The sequence below is a fragment of the Lissotriton vulgaris genome, chromosome 12, assembly GCF_964263255.1.
Source record: "Lissotriton vulgaris chromosome 12, aLisVul1.2, whole genome shotgun sequence".
Taxonomy (NCBI): Eukaryota; Metazoa; Chordata; class Amphibia; order Caudata; family Salamandridae; genus Lissotriton; species Lissotriton vulgaris.
The window spans coordinates 87,339,373-87,359,304 of NC_141700.1; the positions used below are offsets into that span (position 1 = coordinate 87,339,373).

Below are 19,932 nucleotides of genomic sequence, written 5' to 3' on the forward strand. Positions count from 1 at the left end.
CACGCACGCAGGCAGACATGGTACTCGCAAATCATGGAGATGACACAGAGTGCACCCCACAGATTCGGGAGAAGAAAGGACCTACTTTCCATGCAAAACGGAGAAGTGCTGCACCCAGAGCCAGAGAGCCTGAGCCTCGTAACGTGGCTCCTGAGGACATAGAGTTTGCGCATTTGAAACTGCCAGAAAGCACCCTGAGGGTACTTCGGGAGGCACGAAGACCCAGCACATGGAAATGCTACGTAGCGAAATGGAAGAGATTTACACTGTGGTGCAGGAGGGAAAAGCTACACAATAAAATGAATAAGCATTTACAATGCAATAGGTCTCGCAGCATTAACGTTTGAGTTATTGGCATTGTGCATGACAATGCGTTGCATACATTTTTTAGCAAACTTTGAATTGGTGAGCAGTGAGAGTGTGGGCAAGAGTATGCTGTTGCTCACAGCTGTTATTATTCACAGAGCTCTGCTGATGCACCTCACGCACGGGGCTGACGCAGTTATTATTCACACAGCTCTGATGATGCACTTTAGGCACGGGCTCACAGCTGTTATTATTCACACAGCTCTGATGATGCACCTCACGCATGGGACTGACGCAGTTATTATTCACACAGCTCTGATGATGCACCTCAGCCAAGGACTCACAGCTGTTATTATTCATACAGCTCTGATGATGCACCTCACGCACGGGGCTGACGCAGGTATTATTCACACAGCTCTGATGATGCACCTCAGCCACGGGCTCACAGCTGTTATTATTCACACAGCTCTGATGATGCACCTTAGCAAGGGGCTGACGCAGTTATTAATCACACAGCTCTGATGATGCACCTCAGCACGGGGCTGCCGGCAGTTATTATTCACACAGCTCTGATGATGCACCTCAGGCAAATAGTCCCTCTAGTACGAACATACGGTCATTTAAGATCTTGGTTTGTTTATATAGCCTACATTGTAAAATTTTTAATTTGAATAGCAATCATCACGAAAGCATGTATTAATATTTTACAATCTGACATTCGTGTAGTAGATGTCGTCGTCAGTGTTTGTGCAGAAAATGTATCAGTTAATGGTCAATACAAAAAGACTGCCTTAATACATCAGGACACAAAAAGAAATATTTGGAAAGAGGAAGACAGTAGTAAAATTCTCAGTCATATTGCGTCCATAGTAGCTACTTTACCGGACAGTCACTTGAGCCCAGGGACCAAGCTATCACTGCCCCACGAAACCAAGACACTCTCTCTGGATCATTAGCAGCACTCACCCACAACAGGATCAGCAGGCAGCCCAGTATAAGCCTTTGGAGGCGCAACACTCCCTCCATTGCTACAGCCTCCGCTCCTCAATGTGCTGCGCGGGGCCGACAGGCTGTCTGGGTTAGCTCCTCGAAACTCCACACCAGGTACGTTTCTGCCATCACTGCAGAGCAAAGTGTGCTGTCTGCCGCTTCCGGCAGGAGGCCTAGCATGTGACGTCACTTAAACCCCGCCTAACCTCCCGCCCTTTCCAATGACCATTCCAGGCATCAAAACGAAAGAAGGACTACGTGGATGACCTCTTGTGTCCAATTTCTTATACACAAAAACGAAACCGCCATATTAAAAAGACGAGCGGTGCACGTCCCCGAGACCCTGTTTAATGCCCAGCAATGCTCCTCGCACTGCCCCCTGCTTCAGCTGCCCCCTCCCTCCTCGCCCCTTTCGCTCCAGTTGAATATTTTACTCTCGGTCCCTGGGTTTTTCCTGAAGCCACCTCCCTGACGCCCCCCCTCTCTGCTGTGTCACTTGTGGGGTGTCCACTAAACTTTAGCATTGTCCGGATATTATTCTCGGCGTACATCGCGTGGGGCGGGACTTCTGTCTTCGGAAGCCTGCACACGGAGTGCCTGAGAGCGGGGCTCCCATGCCCGAGGGAGAGTCCTGCGGTGGCGGCTGAAGTCTGGGGTGGCGGTAAGTGGGCCTTAGTTGTAGAGGAGGAGGGGGGTCTCGGTGCACTCATGTGTGTGTGTGTGCGCGCGTGTGTGTATGTGTGCGACGGTGGGGGCGGGTCTTGGTGCACTCGTTTGTGTGCGTGTGTCTGTGTGCGCGTGTGTGTATGTGTGTAACGGCGGGGGTGGGAGGTTCTCTGCATGTATGTGTGCGTGCGTGCATGGGCGCTCGTGTGTGTGTCTCTGTGTATGCGCATGCATGTGTGGTGTTGGAGCTTCCCAGGAGACAGCAGCTGGCCACAGTGAGCGCGTTCACGTGCGCGTGGCCCGCTCCGATCGCCTTCTCGGAGAGGAAATGCGTGTGGCCAGGTGCTGTCTCCTGGAAAGCTGCGTCCCTAACAATAGGTCTCTGGCGAGACAGCGCTTCGCGCTGTAAATCGCCACGAGACCTAAAAAGGACTCAGCAGTGCTAAAGTACCTCACGCACCTGCTCGACAAAAATCTGAGCTCATCCTCACCGAGGGTTCACTTGGCAGCGATAGTCGCGTATACGCGAGGAGAAACGTGCAAGAGTTTCTTCACATCACAGGTCGTTAAGAGATTCCTGGAGGGAGCAAAGAGGATCGCACCGCCAAAGAGGGTGCCACCACTTGCATGGAACTTTAACCTAGTCCTAACGGAACTCATGAAGGAACCTTTTGAACCGATTCACAAGACCTCCCTAGAAATGCTAACCATGAAAACAGCTTTCCTGGTAGCAATCAGTTCATTGCGCAGAGTGAGCGAACTGCAGGCACTTACACCACAGGAACCCTATATACAGATACACAGCGATAGGGTGGTGATGAGAACGGACCTACACTTCATGCCAAAGGCGGTGTCAAGGTTCCATTTGAATCAAACTATACAGATACAGAGTTTCTTCCAAAAACCGGCAACAAGAGGTGAAAGGGCATTGCATACTCTGGACGCCAGAAGGGCAGTCATGCACTACATTGAGAGAATGAAGGAACACAGGAAAACAAAGCAGTTCTTTGTGTCCTTCGCTAACAGTTTCATGGGAACATCAGTAACTAAAGGAACAATTGCGCGATGGATCGCCCAAATAATGCAGTTCTGCCACAAGCAGGCAGGGCAGGAACTAACAGAGGGGACACGTGCCCACTCTACCAGGAAAAAAGGAGCTACAATAGCTTTCCTAGCTAACACACCAATTCGGGACATATGCCTGGCGGCAACATGGGCTTCTGTGCACACGTTCACGAAGCACTACTGTGTGGATATACAGATGAACAAGGGAGCACAAGTCGGACAAAGGGTGCTTCAACACATATTCAATAACCAACGCTCATCTTCCACCCAGCAGCCACAAACATGAGAAACCGCTACAAAGTCTATGCACAGCATAGTAAATCCAGAAAGATTCACGCTGCAAAACGAATAGTTTCTTACCTGTCGGTGTAGTTTTGCAGCTTGATGATCTCTCTGGATTCACTAGCGAACCCACCCACCTCCGCCAGAAAGATGAGGCTGGAGAGATAAGGTGGTTGAAACAAAGACAATACTTGGAAAAGAAGCCTTAAAAGGTTAAAGCGGTGAAAAAAGAAAAAAAACTTTAGTTGAACATTGCCATAACTTCGGTAACAAGACGAACACAAGAAAAAAGAATCCGAAGATGGCGCCCAGGAGTGGGAGCTTCAGCAGGAAGTGTGCCGACGTCACCGGAAATACACCAATGGTGGGACGTCGACGCCCACCTGGGCTACGTAAAAAAAAACCCAAAGACTACGAATCCAGACCCAACCACAAGACCGCGGAATAATGCACAGCATAGTGAATCCAGAAAGATCATCAAGGTGCAAAACTACACCGACTGGTAAGAAACTATTTGTTAAAGAGAACGAGTGGTTCTTCATGAGTCCAACTGATGTGGGTAGAAGACATTGCCCAGAGACTGATTAGACAGGCTGCTGTACACTGGGGCAGCTCAGTAGCTGCCCTCTCAGATGGTGACAATAAAAAGTCTGAGAGAAGATCAGCACAGACCAGTGCATAATCCTAGGCGGTGCAAGCTGCTAGTCCAGGTGGACACGTGGTCACAGTCAGCATCGTCAGTGGCATGCAGTCCAGAAGCTGAAGAAGAAACTGCTGGGCGTATTTTCAACGGCCAGCGATAATTATCGCTGGCCATGCTTAGCGATAATTTTGTTAGCGCAAGCTATCTCTGGAATGTATCGCCCTGGTAGAGCGTTATTAACAATGTGTTACTCTAGGGCGATAAAAATTTCAGAGATAGCAAGGTTATTGCCGTTTTGCAGGGAACATCGCTGGTTTTCCAGCGATGTTCCCTACAAAAAGGCGATAAACTTGCTGACACGACCCATAGGGTCATATCCGCATAATCCACCCCAATGTTGGGGATAGGTAAGCCTGCATTTTAGCAGACGTTAGATTTTGGAGAAAACAGCTGTTTTCTCCAAAAACGAATGTGTGATAAAATGCTGGGGCAGCCTTGTAAATATCACGATGTGAACATCCGTGATATTTGCAAGGTTGTCCATCCGGGGTACGCTCAGTGACGCCCACTTTGCATCTCATTAGAGATGCAAAGGGAGGCGTTGGGAGAAAAAGGGTGCTAACATCCGATTATGCATGTTAGCACCCTCTTGTAAATAGGGTGATAGTTTTATCTCCGCTTTTTTGGCTTTTTAAACCAAAAAAAAGGAAATAAAGCCCTTGTAAATATGTCCCTCTATTTCTACAGATACCCCGAACAGATCAAGACAGACACTGCATCACCATTTATATTAATTGAAAGCCAGGGTGACCTAAAAAATCTGTATGTACCAATGCTTGCTGGCCAGCAAGGAAGAAGAGCAGACATGACAACTGTGTGTGTCATAAAGACAAGCTTCTTCCCCGAGTGACTGGTCTTTGGGCCATTTATACAATACAGAAAAAGGCAACTGCAGCAGAAACGGAAAAGGACTCAGTGCCAAACATGGGCAACAGAGAAATGCAAGATAGGCACTGTACCAATTATACAGCCATACAGTGGAGGCAGAAATTAACAACCTGATGAGTAAAACTAATGTGAAAGCCAGGAAAATCAAAGTGACCTCTAAGTGGGCTCTGAACAGCTGTTGAAGTTTGTCCAGGCAAGGTCAGATTGGAAGCCAATGCAGCTCTGGGCATCTTGTTACCGGGAGAAGTGAGGTAGTTCAATAAGTTTTAGATAGTGTGGGCAAAAACTGGAACTAAGTAAGATATGTATGAAGTGCATACATATGGAGAGATATTTTTTCTGAACAATACTGACACACCACACATTTGGGTGTGCTACTAAATCATTGCATTGGTGTGAGCCGTATTCTGTACCATCCCAAAGCCAAGAGTTGGTTCTACCCCAACTTTAAAGGTCGGATGGTGTGATGAAGGATACTTAAAAATGCGAGGGCATCAAATTTAACAGTCATGACCTTCAGGCACCGCATGGCTTGACTTGGCTCTTGTGTCCAGAAGCAAGTTTTGAGGGCATCTCTCTCCTTTAGGGGAAAAAATGCATCCTGGTACAATTTTTTTGTGTGATTTACAGCATATTAACCCCATCTAAGAGCACCAGCAGTGTTTACCACCTTGGAACAAGCACTGGCAAAGCCAATATGTCTCGCCTTGCAAGACTTATTGGCTTTGGCAATATATTTTAGCCATGTTGTACGCCAGCGTGGCTGCTGCTCAGCATGGCTAAAAGTTAGAAGCATGGAGTAGGGTGTGGCAATGTGGGGTAGACGGGTGTGGGCTAGATTATGGTAAAGTGGAAATGGGTAGATTTGGGTAGGGTGGACTGGGGTAGATTTGTGTAGAGTGGAGTGGTGGTAGTGTGTGTAGAATGGAGTATAGTGGATTGGGGTACACTGGAGTGAGGAGTTGGGTAATTAGTAATGTAGATTGAAATGGGGAAGAATAGGGTGGAGTGGAGTGGGGTAGATTTGAGTGGGGTAGGGTAGATTTGGGTAGAGTGAAGTGCGATATATTGGGGTAGATTGGAGTGGAGTGGGGTGGATTGGGGTAGACGAGTGGAGTGGGGTAGATTGGGTGCATTATAGTTGGGTAGAATTACATGGAGTGGGGAAGATTTTGGTAGTTTGGAATGGGGTAGATTGGAGTGGTGTGGGGTAGACTGGGGTGAGGTGGTGTAGATTGGAGTGTGGTAGACTGGGGTAGAGTGAGGTGGAGTAGAATGGAGTGGAGGAGATTAGGGTAGATTTGAGTGAGGTAGATTGGAGTGGAGGAGTGGGGTAAATACAACTGGGATGGATTGAGTTGGAGTGGAGTAGATTGGGGTAGGGTGGGGTAGATTGAAGTGGATTAGGGCAGATTGGAGTGGAGTGGGGTAGATCAGGGTGGAGTGGGGTAGATAAGGATAGAGTGGAGTAGGATATATTGGGGTGGATTGGAACAAAGTGGGGTATATTAGGGAAGAGTGAAGTGCAATGGATTGGGGTATATTTGAGTGGAGTTAGTAGATGGAGTGCGGTAGATTGAAATGCAGTGGGTTAGAGTGGAGTGGAGAGGAGTAGATTGGAGTGGGGTAGATTAAGGTCGAGTGGGGTAGATTGGAGTGGAATAGACTGGGTGGATTATGTTAGGGTATATTGGAGTGAAGTGGGGTAGATTGCAAGTGGAATAGGTTATATTGGATTGGCCTAGATAGGAGTGGGGTAGATTGGAGTGGAGTACATTGGTATGGAGATGGATAGAGTGGTGTGGAGTAGATTGTGATGGGGTAAGGTAGATTGGAGTAGGGTAGTGTTGTATAGCGTTTTAGGACCCTAGTGTAATTTTTCCTGATTCATGCCCTCCTATAGATATAATTCACATTACCCTTATATAGGCATAGAAATCATACCCATATTTAGACATAGCCCATGCAGTCCTAATACAGGCATGGCTACTTCCACTAGTTCCAAAAAGCCACAACGATTTCTTGGAAAACTCGGCTTCAGCAGTCAGGGACATCCTTGAATATTGATTTGTCCTAGAAATCATGGCGTTTTCAAAGAACTACCTTTCTTTGGTGACGTAATTATGTCCGACTTTATGTCAAACCATGCCCACACTTGCCCTAGCAAACACACAGTGGTTTGGAGCAGTTCGACTATCTACTTGCCGGACGCAGCTCACTACAGCAAGTGCCAAAGGAAGCCGACCCTCCAGCTGACGCATTGACAGAGAGGCTGCCTTTCTCTCGCTGAGAATCCAGCTCCAGTGTTTCCAAGCTCCCCTTGCGGGGTGTTGGGATATCGAGTCCCAAGACAGAGATACCAGACCTCCTTCATGCTAAACCAAGATACAGAGCTGATTAGACCCTAAGAGAAATCTTGGATAGATTCTTGGCAAAGAAACTAAACACATACTTACTTCTTCCCTCGTACTAGACTTAGGTTAGGTACATCGGGGTAGGCGTATTTTAGAAGCACCAGTTGAGTACTTTTAGTCTTTGTAATTTATGTATGTATTTTATGGCTTAGAAACAATACCTTGTTTTTACAGTATTATTTGATAATACTCATCTTGCTGTACGCATTATACTTTACAGCCAGTATTACGATTGTAGCAGTTCATTTCTTCTGCATGAGAAAGAAGACTGTTCAATAAATACTTTTATTGAAAACGCCCGTCTCTCTATTTCTCTGCACCCCTGATGAAACGAAGCATGCATGATTGACTGAGTGAAATATCTATCTATTGTTTCCACGACTCTGAAGATCAGTTTTATCTTGGGGAAACAAAGTTGTCATGTTTATGCGGTTGTCAGAAACTAATCCCTTCTTGTGTATTCGAGAAAATTTCTAGTGACCTCTGAGCTAACTGGCACCCACAATTAAGTCTAATATCTTAAATAGAGACTTAGTCGACCTAAGTCCTACGTCAAATCTACAGGATATATTATTCCAATGCGCAGAGCCTATTGGAAATATAGGACCTACACTACAGTAGGTTGGAGTGGAGTGGAGTAGAGTGCGTTAGGGTGGGGTAGATTGGAGTGGACTAGATTGAGTTAGAGTGGGGTAGAGAGTGGAGTAGATTGGGGTGGATTGGAGTGGGCAAATTGGATGGGGTAGATTGGAGTAGAGTAGTTTGGGGTGGAGTAGGGTTGGGTAGACTGGAGTGGGGTGGTGCTAGTTAGACTGGACTGGATTGTAGATTTGAGTGGCATGGAATAGATTGGAGTGAAGTGGAGTGTGGTAGATTGAGTATGGTGGAATGGAGTGTAGTAGATTGGCGTACACTGAAGTGGGGTAGAAGAGGTGGATTGGAGTGGGGTGAACTGAGGTACAGTGGAGTGGAGTAAATTAGAGTGGAGTGGGTGGAGTGAAGTCGGATAGATTGGGGAAAAGTAGAGTGAGGTAGATTGTTTGGAGTTTTAAATAGAGCGAACTCGACTGGAAGATATCGGGTATCAGAGCGCTTTACAAGAGCATCAGTTTCGTTACAGACGGACACATTCTTTTTTGTTAGGCACAGGGAGAATAAGTGATCTGCCCAGAATCACAGGATGCCGAGCGTCGTTGCCAAGACTCGAACCTGGTTCCCCAGCTTTGAGGTCGACTGCTCTAGCCATTGGGCCACATCCTCTTCCCTAGATTGAGTGGAGTAGGTAGATTTGGGTGGAATGGGGTGGGGTAGAGTGGGTGGATTAGAGTACAGTAGATTGAAATGGAGTGGGATGGATAAGAGTGGGGTAGGTTGGAGCGGGATAGATTGAAGAGGGGTGATTGGAATGGGGTAGTGTGGTGTGGGGTAGATTGGAGTGGAGTAGGAAAGGCTGGAGTGGAGTGGGGAGGATTGAAGTTGGGTAGAATGGGGTGTGGAAGATTGAAGTGGGGTAGAGTGAAGTAAGTAGTGTAGCTTGGAGTAGAGTAGATAGGGGTAGATTGGAGTGGGTGGATTGGAGTAAAGTGTGTCACATTGGAGTGCAGTGTGGAAGATTTGAGTTGAGTATGGTAGATTGGAGTGGAGTAGATTAGATTAGAGTGGAGTGGAGTGGAGTAGATCTGGATAGAGTGTAGTGTGGTAGGGAGGGGTGTGGTAGATTGGGTAGATTTGAGTGTGGTAAATTGGAGTGGACTGGGGTTGATTGTGGTAGATTGGAGTGGAATGGGTAGATTAGAGTGGAGAAAGGTTGATTAGATTGCATTGGAGTTTGAAGCAGAGTGGGGTAAATTGGAATTGAGTGGGGTAAATTGGACGGAGGTAGATGGGAGTGGAGTGGGGTAGATTGGAGTAGGTTTGATTTGGGTAGATTTGGGTGGATTGGGGTAGATTTGAGTGGGGTAGATTGGAGTGAAGTGGGGTGGGGTAGGGTGGGATAGTTTGGAACAGAGTGGGTTGGATTTCAGTGGAGTGCTGTAGATTGGGCTGGAGTTGGGTGGGGTTGATTGGGTTAGATTGAGTGGAACGGGGTAGATTGGGGTGGAATAGGCTGGAGTGCAGTGGGGTAGATTGGGGTAGAATGGAGTGGTGTAGATTGGAATGGAGTGTGTAAGATTGTATCATAGTGAAGTGAAGTGGGGTAGATTTGTAGTGGAGAGGGGTAGATTGAGGTGGAGTGCAGTAGATTGGATTAGAGTGGGGTGGGGTAGATTGGAGTCGAGTGGGGTAATTTGGAGTGTTGTAGATTGGGACAGATTGTAGTAAAGTGGAGTTGGGTGGGTTAGATTGGGGTACATTGGATTGGAGTGGAGCACAGTGGGATAGAGTGCAGTGTTTCCACCACACTTCAAAATCACAAACAAAATGTGCTTCAATTGTACTAATTTTAATATATTCAGAAACAGCAGCACAGTTCTTTTTTTAATTGTGTACTAGAAAATAAAATACATCCTAAACCCTCTCCTGTTACATGGATACTCAGCAGGATTGTCAGATACATTCTCTCACTTTGAAGTCTGAGCAAGAAAAGCAAACACCAAGCTCCCTCGGAAGAGAGAGCTTGGCATTAGACCTCTGTCTTGGTGTGCACTGCAAATGTAACAAGATAAGAACAAGACAATTGTCATAAGATAGATGTAATGTCTCCCCATCTGACCCTTCACAATTATTGCACTGGCCATGAGAATGGTCTTTGCAACCCTTTACCCATGCGTGTCTGGCTGTCATCTTCAAGTCGACAGGCATGCCTTTTGAAATATGATGCACTTGAGATGGGTGTGCATATGTAGGGAAGTGTGGTAAAGAATGTATGCAGAAGTACTTTATTGAATACTTTGGATGTTTTTAACCACAAAATGAAGTGAGCGGCAATATACCGCAGGTATCAGTTTTGTAGGGGGGACTTTGCAGACACAATTTAATTGGAGACCTTGATTGAGGTCCATGATTTAGCATATACATGTAAGCATATGACTTATTGTGCTTCGTTTCAGTATGTAGCTTCCCGTGTTGTTGGGATTCTCCTCCACATGTTATGATCAGATTTTGATCAAGAGAAACTTTGTTGCTCTTTGACCGAAATGCGATTGGGCTGATACCAGGACTGGGTGAGATAGACGCCCTGAAGAAGACCGGGGTAACCTTCGTGGCACAGTAAGTCGGTCGAAACATGTTGGCACAAGCAGTGGCACAAGCAGTATCAGGAGGGGTGTTTTGAGATCATAATTTCTCTCTTAAAACGACCTATTCTTATATCTTTTAATCCTGGCTGTGGCACCTATAAATAAAGGTTCTGTTGGTATCCACAAGCCAGTTTTAAATCACTTTCCAACACTGCACCTTGGTCTTTCACAATTCCCAGTCACAGGGTCATATTCACTGTTTTATCACTGTGTTTGTTATATTTGTGTTGCGTCCTGTCCTTTAAAAAACTTTTCTTCTTTTTTTCCCCCTCCCTTATGCTCCGCCCCGAGCGTGGCTACGCCGGGGCGTTTTCTAGGCAGACCCGATGATGAAGCATGTCACACACTTAGGTGTGTGAGTGAGGGCAGTTTTCAAAACAGATTTGTTTTGTCTGCGTCGTGTTGTTACACGTGTATTTTGTTTTCCCCACCCCTTTTGTGTGTGTATACATAGCTTTAGGGGGTTTTGGGGTGGTGGAGTGTTAGTAGATGACCCTCTCCCCTTATTTGTGAGTAGTAACAGGTGAAGGAAAACATTTTGGTGGGAAATCCCCACCTGTGAGAGCTGCGTTGGAGCTGCCCGCAGAGAGGATATCAGCGTTTGAGCGAGGTAAAAGGGGGGAGCCGCGGGGAGGGAAGATTTGCCCCATTCTGCCCTGTGTCCTGGTGCTTGCGCTTCCCTCCCTCGTCGGCGAATTGGACTGATCGATCCGCATCAGGGTGCATCTTCCGATAAGCGCCCAAACCAGTGCGGTGCTGCAAGGATATCATAGCTGCACCGAGTATGATGAGGTTCCCTCCCCCCCCATCCAAAGTCTGAAAAGCATGAATCCACATTGTGAAATTGGGGCGCTGCTCAGCAATATGGCGGATCCGACCATCACGGCTATCCAGTGAGTGGTAGGCACTCTTAAACCTCTCCAAATCAGCTGCAAACCGTCAACGGTGACCCACAAGGATTTTCCAGCAGATACGTTCCCCCGCTGTATGATTTAAGTAATTCAATAGAGTTGAATGCACCAGTTTACCTCATGCAACCAGCAGCGTGTTTGCCTGACCCTAAGATGGCGGTTCATCCTCCAATTTGTGTTGCAGTAGTTCCTACTCCCCTTGCATAAGCGGTCCTCACTATTGCTCTGCCGCTGTCAAGGGAAGCCCACACAGCTACCACCATTAGTGGATCTAGCTTTGGCAATGCTAGACTTCATAATGGTGCCTGCATACATGGTTCATGGTAGCTTTGCCACCAAGTACACTGCAACCCACCAGCAAGGCTCTGCATGCCACCAAAACGTTTCCAACAAGGTCGCCAACTATTTTGCGTCCGCTGCGAAGGGCCCGTCACACGACAAAGGGGGGCAATCTAATCAAATGGCGCTTACCAGAGATGACCATGGGGCAGCTCTGCATGACTTTCAAAAAGGAACTGTGCTCGGAGACCGAGCAATATGGCTGATGCCCGGTGGAGCTGCCTAGACAGCTACAGAGATCGGCCCTGGTTCACCCCCTCGGCCATTACCTACCCAGCCGGACATTGGGCATTGTGCTCCCCGTCTCCCTGCTATGTCCCCTCCCTCTGATTTATGACCGTAACATTGTTTCTTTTTTTCTTATGTCTTACTTTGCTCTTGTAACGTATGGTAATTTGTAACTTGTAACTCGCTGATCTTCATGTAAAGCACTCCGATACCTCCGGGTCTAGCCAGCGCTATTTTAAACTTGCTAAATAAATAAATAAAATAACAGGTGAAGGGAAACCCCCCACCTGTGAGAGAACCCCTAATAAACAAACTCAACATCGAGCATATTAAAACAGGCAACAGGTGAAGGACAACATTTTGGAGGGAAATCCCCACCTGTGAGAGAACCCCTAATCTAGCCGGTGGCATGAGTCGGTGCCCGGTGGCTGGCTCCGAGACAGCCCCATGGTGTCATTGCAGGACTTCTTGTGCCAACCACCTGGGCCTGGCACCGCCAAATGCGGAACAGGTGCTCTCGGAGAGGGAGCTGGCATGCCAGCCGGGGAGCGCTCTGCCACCACCCCCTTCCACCCAGTCACACTGCCTCCGAGAAGGCTGGTGACTCCGGAAATTGCACAATGCCGGGCCGCGGTGAGCACACGCCGCAGTCTCGCTTCCACCACACAAGGAAGGCGCACCGAAGGAGAGCCGCTCCGTACCGCCCCACGCCGAGAGGACGCCGAGCCGGGGCAGCGTCGGGGGGCACCGGGCACCGGAGAGCCGCTCTCCCGCCATGGTAGGTGTGACAGCGCCTCGAGCCCAGGCAGCGCTAGGCGTGCGAGGCGCTTTGAGAGAGCAGATGTTTATGTGAACAGCAGATGTATGTTTGTAGAAATGACATCTAAGTGTATAGATTGATTAACTGGAAACAAATGCTGCATATTGGAAGCCACTTCTGTGAAGTTTTGACTGTTTTTATACATTCACAAGGGATGAGCGAGCTTTGTTGTGATGCGCGCACTTCGGGAAAGTCCTAACGTTTGGCAGGAACTGCACCTGTTAAGGATTAGCCTGGCGTGACGGCAACTAGGATTATATGTAGCTCTTCAGCTGCGGTTCTTTCCGCCTAATGATCGATATCTAGCTACTGCCACCTAATCCGCCACCTAGTGCACAATTTACAGATTTCATTAAAAAAAATTCTGGATCAAAAGTTATAACAAGAAAGGAGCACAGACTGCGCAGCGCAGAGGCAGGCCGTTTGCAAAGATTAACTGGCCACCATTCCATTGTTTATTACTGTGTTCATTTTTTTTAACTAGTATTAACGAGATTAAATCTCTGGCCAGTCATTACTTAAAAGGACGAAGAGCGGAAAAAAATGCCACAGAATGTGACACATTATTCCGCATAATTGGCCTTTAATTGCTGCATAATTGGATCTGCCCTGCCTCATCATTTGGTCCTCCGTTGTAGCTGATCTCAGTGGCCCTTCCCTACCGGCGCGAGCCGCAGAAAGTGACCAGCCATGTCTCCTTCCCAGAAGTAGCCACGAGATGGGGCGAGGCAACATCTGGGCTTGTTACTTCTGAGTAGAAAACGGGCCCCGAAGATAACTGTACTCTGAGCCAGTGGCGTAGCAAAGGCCTCCACGGCCCCCGCAGTGAGGGTGGGGGGGGAGCTTCAGGGGGCACCCTCAGCACAGGTCCCTGGCCTGAGAGCTCCTGAGTGAGTATGGAGGGGGGCCCTCCATGTACTTTTCAGGGGGGGTCCCTCAAGTTTTGTTACGCCAGTGCTGTGATTAAATGCTCTGAGCTGTGGATTGTACTACTTATTATCAACACCAACATTATCGTGGCACCCAGGACAGAATATCGAGTGACAACATATTGAAAGATAAGCGCATGTATAGATTTACTATTCCTAACTCCACAACTATGTACCTTGAAGGTATATGTACTGTGAAGGTACATAGATTTAGATTTAGGCATGGAAAATCTAGATTTACCTGTTGATATTTTATTTTCAAAGTTTTGTGCCATTGTTATTGTTGATTCGATATTCAGGGGGCACACTTAGGCAGAATATTGTACTGTATTGTATTGTATGGCATACTTGTATAGCGCTAATCTGTCACCCAAAGGGTATCCTGAATTTCATATAGAATATCATATAGACGAGGACGCAATCAGAATTTAGTATTCCATATATTTCTTGGAACCTGCGTAAGGTTGCGACCTGGCTAGTATTTCCATGTCAACTCAGTAAAAAAAAATTGAAAGTCACTGAGCCCCCACTAAATATCAATTGAAGACACCACCTCCATTCATAAATCACGTTAAAGTGTAGCAGACTATGATATTTCAAAATGATTATTAAGGGCAGGTTTGCCCCGTTAACAAAAAATGCTGTGGATTTTACAAACATTTGTAGTCAGGTACCAGTCTCTCGCCCTTGTGGCAGGGATGAGACGCTCATGTAGGCAAGCTACTTGCTTGTCAAAAGTACAGGTTATCTGGGTCGCCAAATTTGATGTAAAAAAATGCAACTTTAATAAAACTTAAAATACAAAGATAGTGCGGATTGTGACTGCATGGCTCACATACGGCAACAATTATTCTCAACTTGTTCACTATAATATTGTATTCATTTGCCACTGGAGATCGTAAACATTTGATGAGAGGTTTGCTTTATGTAGGTGGTATCCATAGAGACAGTTGCCTGTAAATTTTCAAGCATTAAACGTATGTACACAGTGAACCTGTATGGACTTGCAGTCATCAATCAACACGTAAAAACAAGGGTAGTACCCAGATTGGGTACATTGGGACATTTATGAATCAATACTACTAGACCTCAATTCTTCGTTCTCATCTGTACTCTTGGTAATTCTCCCAGGCCCTGATTACAAATGGCCTGTAATGTAATTATTCATGCAATAAAATACTTTTACAACTACATCCAGTGCTGAGTTTACCACATGCGATAAGTCTGCAACGTCTGAGTAAATTTAGTAAGGTCAGTCCTGCTGAAATTTCATGGGGGGGAAAGCGCTGATCATTACCAGGACATTCAAATTATAATGTGGAAAGCTCAGAAATGTTCATGTTATGCCCAGTTTTTAAGACAACATTTGATAAAGGTGAGATTTTGGTCCTTGAGGGTCTTCCGAGAACCTAGACCAAAAACTGGGGGCAATATACCTCCCTGGACTCTAAGGTCATAAACCTGGTGTTTTTTACTGTTCAGAGATCTTACTATACACTTGCGGAACAATCATGTCACTTCCACCGGTTTTCTTCTCTTTTAATCTGTAAAGAAGGTTCTTCCCTTTTGTTTATTTACATGGTTGTCATTGATCTTTTGTCTTTCTTAAAGCTGCCCTTGTATCACATCTTTTGGGACAACTGCATTGGCTGCATAAGAAGAACATACAGCCTCTTTAAAGCCTTCTTGATAGTCACCGACCTCTTTCTAATGCGGGTTTCTGCCTTTACGCTATAGATGTTCCAGACATAGTCTTGTAGACAGGCTGGATGGGTTGGAATTTTTACTATTGGCTAAGTTATTGAATTTCACTCCCTTTCCCTAAGATGGGCTGCAGATCCTCTCTCATTTCAAAGGAAATAATTAAAGACCTGGCTTTTTTCAATTGATAAATACAATGCCCTGCATAGGCTTTCGAATCCTAGTGCCAGGACAATTTTTGGAATTTGCACGCTTCGTAAACGTAAAATTAAAACACTTACGATTTAGTATTTGTAGCCTTTACATGGAGCCCTACAACAAATACTGTATTCAATTTGAATCCCGGAAAAGCAATGTGTCTTGAATAGGGTCCAATGTGTAAGCTTTTCATTTGTGTTAGTGATGGTGTCCATGGATTAACTGGAAATTCATGATTACTAATGAACTGAGAAATATAAGAATGTGGTTTCCTGTCTGAATTTAAAACACTCATCTCCTTAGGGATAGGATCTTATTCTAATGTTGTCCAAAGTTCTCGGTTCATACCTGACATTTTCGACTCAAGCAAGTCTCTTGCATGCAAAAAGTACACGAAAAGACAAAAAAATTGCAAATTATTGAAAAATCATATTACACTGGGTTTACCCTAGAGCACGCTTTGGGAAAAAAAATATATACCCTGGGCGTACTATGATCTGGTCAGCTTTTATTGGAAGGGAAAATGTATAGAGAGTAGGTATAGTGCATTTGATGAAATTGTAAGGAGGCCACCAAGCATTTTCTATTTTTGTAAAAGGCTTCATTATACGCAGCTTAACCTTCACTTGTGGTGCATATTAAGTATTCGTTGGGTATCATTTGTTATCTTGTGGCATTTTTTTTTCAACCCAAAATTCAAACAAGCTGGCTACTTATCTTCAAAAAGTAATTTTTCCTTTCGGATTCTCTAGCTTTAGCGGCTGGGTTTTCTTAGCCACGTTTTGTCACCCGCATCAGCAGCATTGAATGTTCAACACAGATTGGTTATGTTGGTTGTTTTTGGTTATTGGAGATTTCTTAAGAGTCTATTTTGGTATTCACATTGGGTGATGCGAAAATACGTTTTGGATCCTCTAAATATCCTTGCGTTGTCTGACCGACTGTTCCGAGACAGGTCAGCGGACTTCAGTCCACAGCCAGGTGTATGAAGATTGTTTCTAAAAAAGCATCGCTAGCCAGCTAAATGGCTATGATGCAAAGATCTGCACATTATTTTTTAAAAATCATACAGCACTGTGCACCGGGCTCCAAGTGTGCATGACCCACTTTCTCTGAATTCGTCACAGTTCAAATTGAGTATTATTGGGTGTGAGATATGATCTCCTGTGATGTAATCTGGAGTCATAGAAACTTTCTGCAAAGCCACTTCCTCAACTCGACGATTTGGGCAAATTGAGGTGCCCTGCCTACGTATTCAAGCAAGCAACACAAAAATGCAAAATTAGCTATATATTGCAGGATATATGCTGGGCATTTTTTTTAATTAAAATTCTGGAAATAGAAGGAGTGATCATAAATACATGCAAAACTCTCCCTGTATGGATGTAGGAGCAATCAGAGGTCTGGCGTGCATGCCTAGGAATTACCAGCTTACAGAAAGAATTAGCGGAGCAACCGCGAAATTAAATGTGAAATGGAATGGAATATTTATAAGACTACACAGTGACATTTGTGTTAGAGACCACCGTTGATGAAATAAAGTATTAATGCATACATTTATTTTGGTTTTACAAATGCATTAATCTGTATGTTTATAACTTTGTTTCAAGATGTTGTCTCGTGATAACAACCAGGTATTTCTAATCGCCGCGAAAGAAAGCCTGTCATCTCTGAATATGGTCTAAGTATTCGTAGACCTGAGATGGGAGAATTGTAACACAAGTGATTGAATCGGTAACGGATAAATATGGTCTTTTTGAGCATTCATCTGAGAATGGTCAAATATAGCTGTGAACTGAGAGTGCCTGTTACCTCTCCGACTCAAACATGGTCTTATGGGGCCTTCCACCTGTGACAATGTTCAAGTGTTGATAACAGTGAGCAGTAGAGTCTGTCACCTCTGTGGTTGAAACAAGTGTTGATAGCTATGGTCTTAGAGAGGATTTCTTTGAGAATGGCCAAGCATTGATAACCTTGAGCTGGGAGTATCCATTGCCTCTGTGATTGATTAGGGATGGATATCTATGGAACTTTCAACCTGTGTCAATGTTAAGGTATTGTTAGTAACTATGGGCTTTACAGAGGATTCCTTCGGGAATGGACACGCATCGATAACTGTGAACTCGGAAAGTTACCATGGACATTGAATCAGGTATTCACGATTCATCATCAAAACCCACAACATCAACATCATCTCATACACCGACGACACCCAACTCGTCCTCTCCCTCTCAGCGGACCCCACCACGACAAAGACCAACTTCAACAACTGTATGAAGAATGTCTCGGCCTGGATGAAGAACAATTGCCTGAAGCTCAACACAGACAAAACAAAAGTACTGATCTTGTGGAATGACTCCTGGTGGGCATCGCAATTCGGACCCACCACCACTTCGAAAGACCATGCCTAAAACCTCGGCATCTTCCTGGACAGCAAACTCTCCATGAAACATCAGGTCAATGCTGTCTCTTCAGCCTGCTTCCACATGCTCTGCATACCCCGCTGAATCTCCAAGTGGCTACCACCAACACCAGGAAAATGGTGGTACAGGCCTTCATCACCAGCCGGCTGGACTACGGCAATGCACTCTTTGCAGGCACCACCACTGAACTCATGAGAAGACTCCAGACAAACCAGAACTCTGCAGCCAGACTGATCATCAACCTTCCCAAGAGAACACACATCACCCAGCACCTGAAAGACCTCCACTGGCTCCCCATCCAGAAGAGATGCCAATTCAAGCTACTGACCCACGCCTTTAAAGCCCTCTACGACGAAGGACCTGTCTACATGAACCACTGCCTGAACTTCCTCCTACCACCCAGAATCTTCCATTCCACCCACCTCGCCCACGTACATATACAGCTTCATTTGCCGCTGCCTCACTAGAGGATACTCCTTCGCCCACCTCACCGCCAAGTCCTGGAACACACCGCCGCTCCACCTCTGTACGTCACCATCGCTAGCAGACTTCAGGAAGGAAAATGACCTGGCTCTATGACTAATACCCGCAGCACATTGCCGGTGTACCCTACAGGTGACAAGCAGCACTCCACAAATACTGCCTGATTGATGATTATGGTACTATAGAATTTTAAGTATTGATTACCTTGATCACGGAGGGTCTGTTACGTCTTCGAATAAATCAGTTATCGGTAATTATAGTTTTATGGATAATTCCTTCGAGAACGGTCAAGCATCGTTCATCGTGAACTGGAAGAGTCTGTCACCTCGGTCATGAAATCAGGATTTGATAACTTTGGCTTACTGAGCTGCCCATCTTTGATAATGGTCATGTATTGATAAACAAGGTATTCCAGAATCTGCAAACGTGTTAGTTAGCTAGTTTAAGGCAGTAAAATGACAGATCAGTGTTTTTAAGGAAAGGAGGAATTGCATTGTAAGCACTAAGCACTGCTTCAGTAAGGCCGGATAGCATTTACCACAGGCGCCTGTCTAGGTATGCTGATGGGGCTCGGTGCTTATGCACAAGTCAGCGTTGACCTGGTTAGTGCAGTCACAAGCCACAGATTGATACTTGCAGCTTGACCACATCCTTTCAAATCTGTGAGGACTCTGTATGCCCTGGAAACACGATGTACTACACAAAGACAAGACACACAATAGGGCCAGCCTGCAGCACCACAAGTGTACGCACAATTATGGACAGATATACAAACTTTTCATACAGCACTGCAAACAAAGTTGATGCAATACCTTGTATAAAATGGAGCAGCGTGCAAAGCACTCTGACGAAGGAAAATGGCGACATTTTCCACCTCTTTCGGCGCTGGCACGAATTAGGCTGCCATGCGCCAGCGCATTGATACATAGTGCAAAGTTTCGCATAGAGCATCTTTTAGTTACCTTACACAATGTTGCTACACAAATCATGATTTGGGTTGGAAAGTACATTTCACCACAACACCTTGCATTAATACATTTGGACGACAAACTGGTGCAAAGTGTTAATAAATGTGGGCCTAAGATTCCTGCATTGCTTCTTTCGAGCGGCTCCTTTCAGTTTATGCTTCTTTAAGATGCAGTGCTGATTCCAGCACAGTTAGCCCTGTGGGTGGTGGTGGGGAAAGTGGGAAGGCACAACTTAAGTCTAAAAGACATTGAGATACTTGAATCAATACTTTGCACGAGTTGAAAGACACCAGTATTGTTGCAATCTAGCACACATTTTTGACTTGCTGGTTACTTTCCATTGTAATACTTTATTTGCTTTGGAAGATTGGCTAACGTA

At 45.7% G+C, this 19,932-nt stretch overlaps 1 protein-coding gene across 1 annotated transcript in view; it reads left to right on the forward strand.

Moving 5' to 3' along the window:
- The first annotated feature begins 12,694 nt into the window (after window positions 1-12,694).
- Window positions 12,695-19,932, forward strand: part of LOC147673429 (uncharacterized) — a 138,941-nt gene continuing 131,703 nt past the window's right edge. Inside the window, exon 1 of the mRNA XM_086947291.1 lies at window positions 12,695-12,809. Within this exon, the coding sequence (XP_086803417.1) occupies window positions 12,807-12,809 (3 nt within the window). The 5' untranslated portion in view covers window positions 12,695-12,806. The remainder of the gene's footprint in view (window positions 12,810-19,932) is intronic.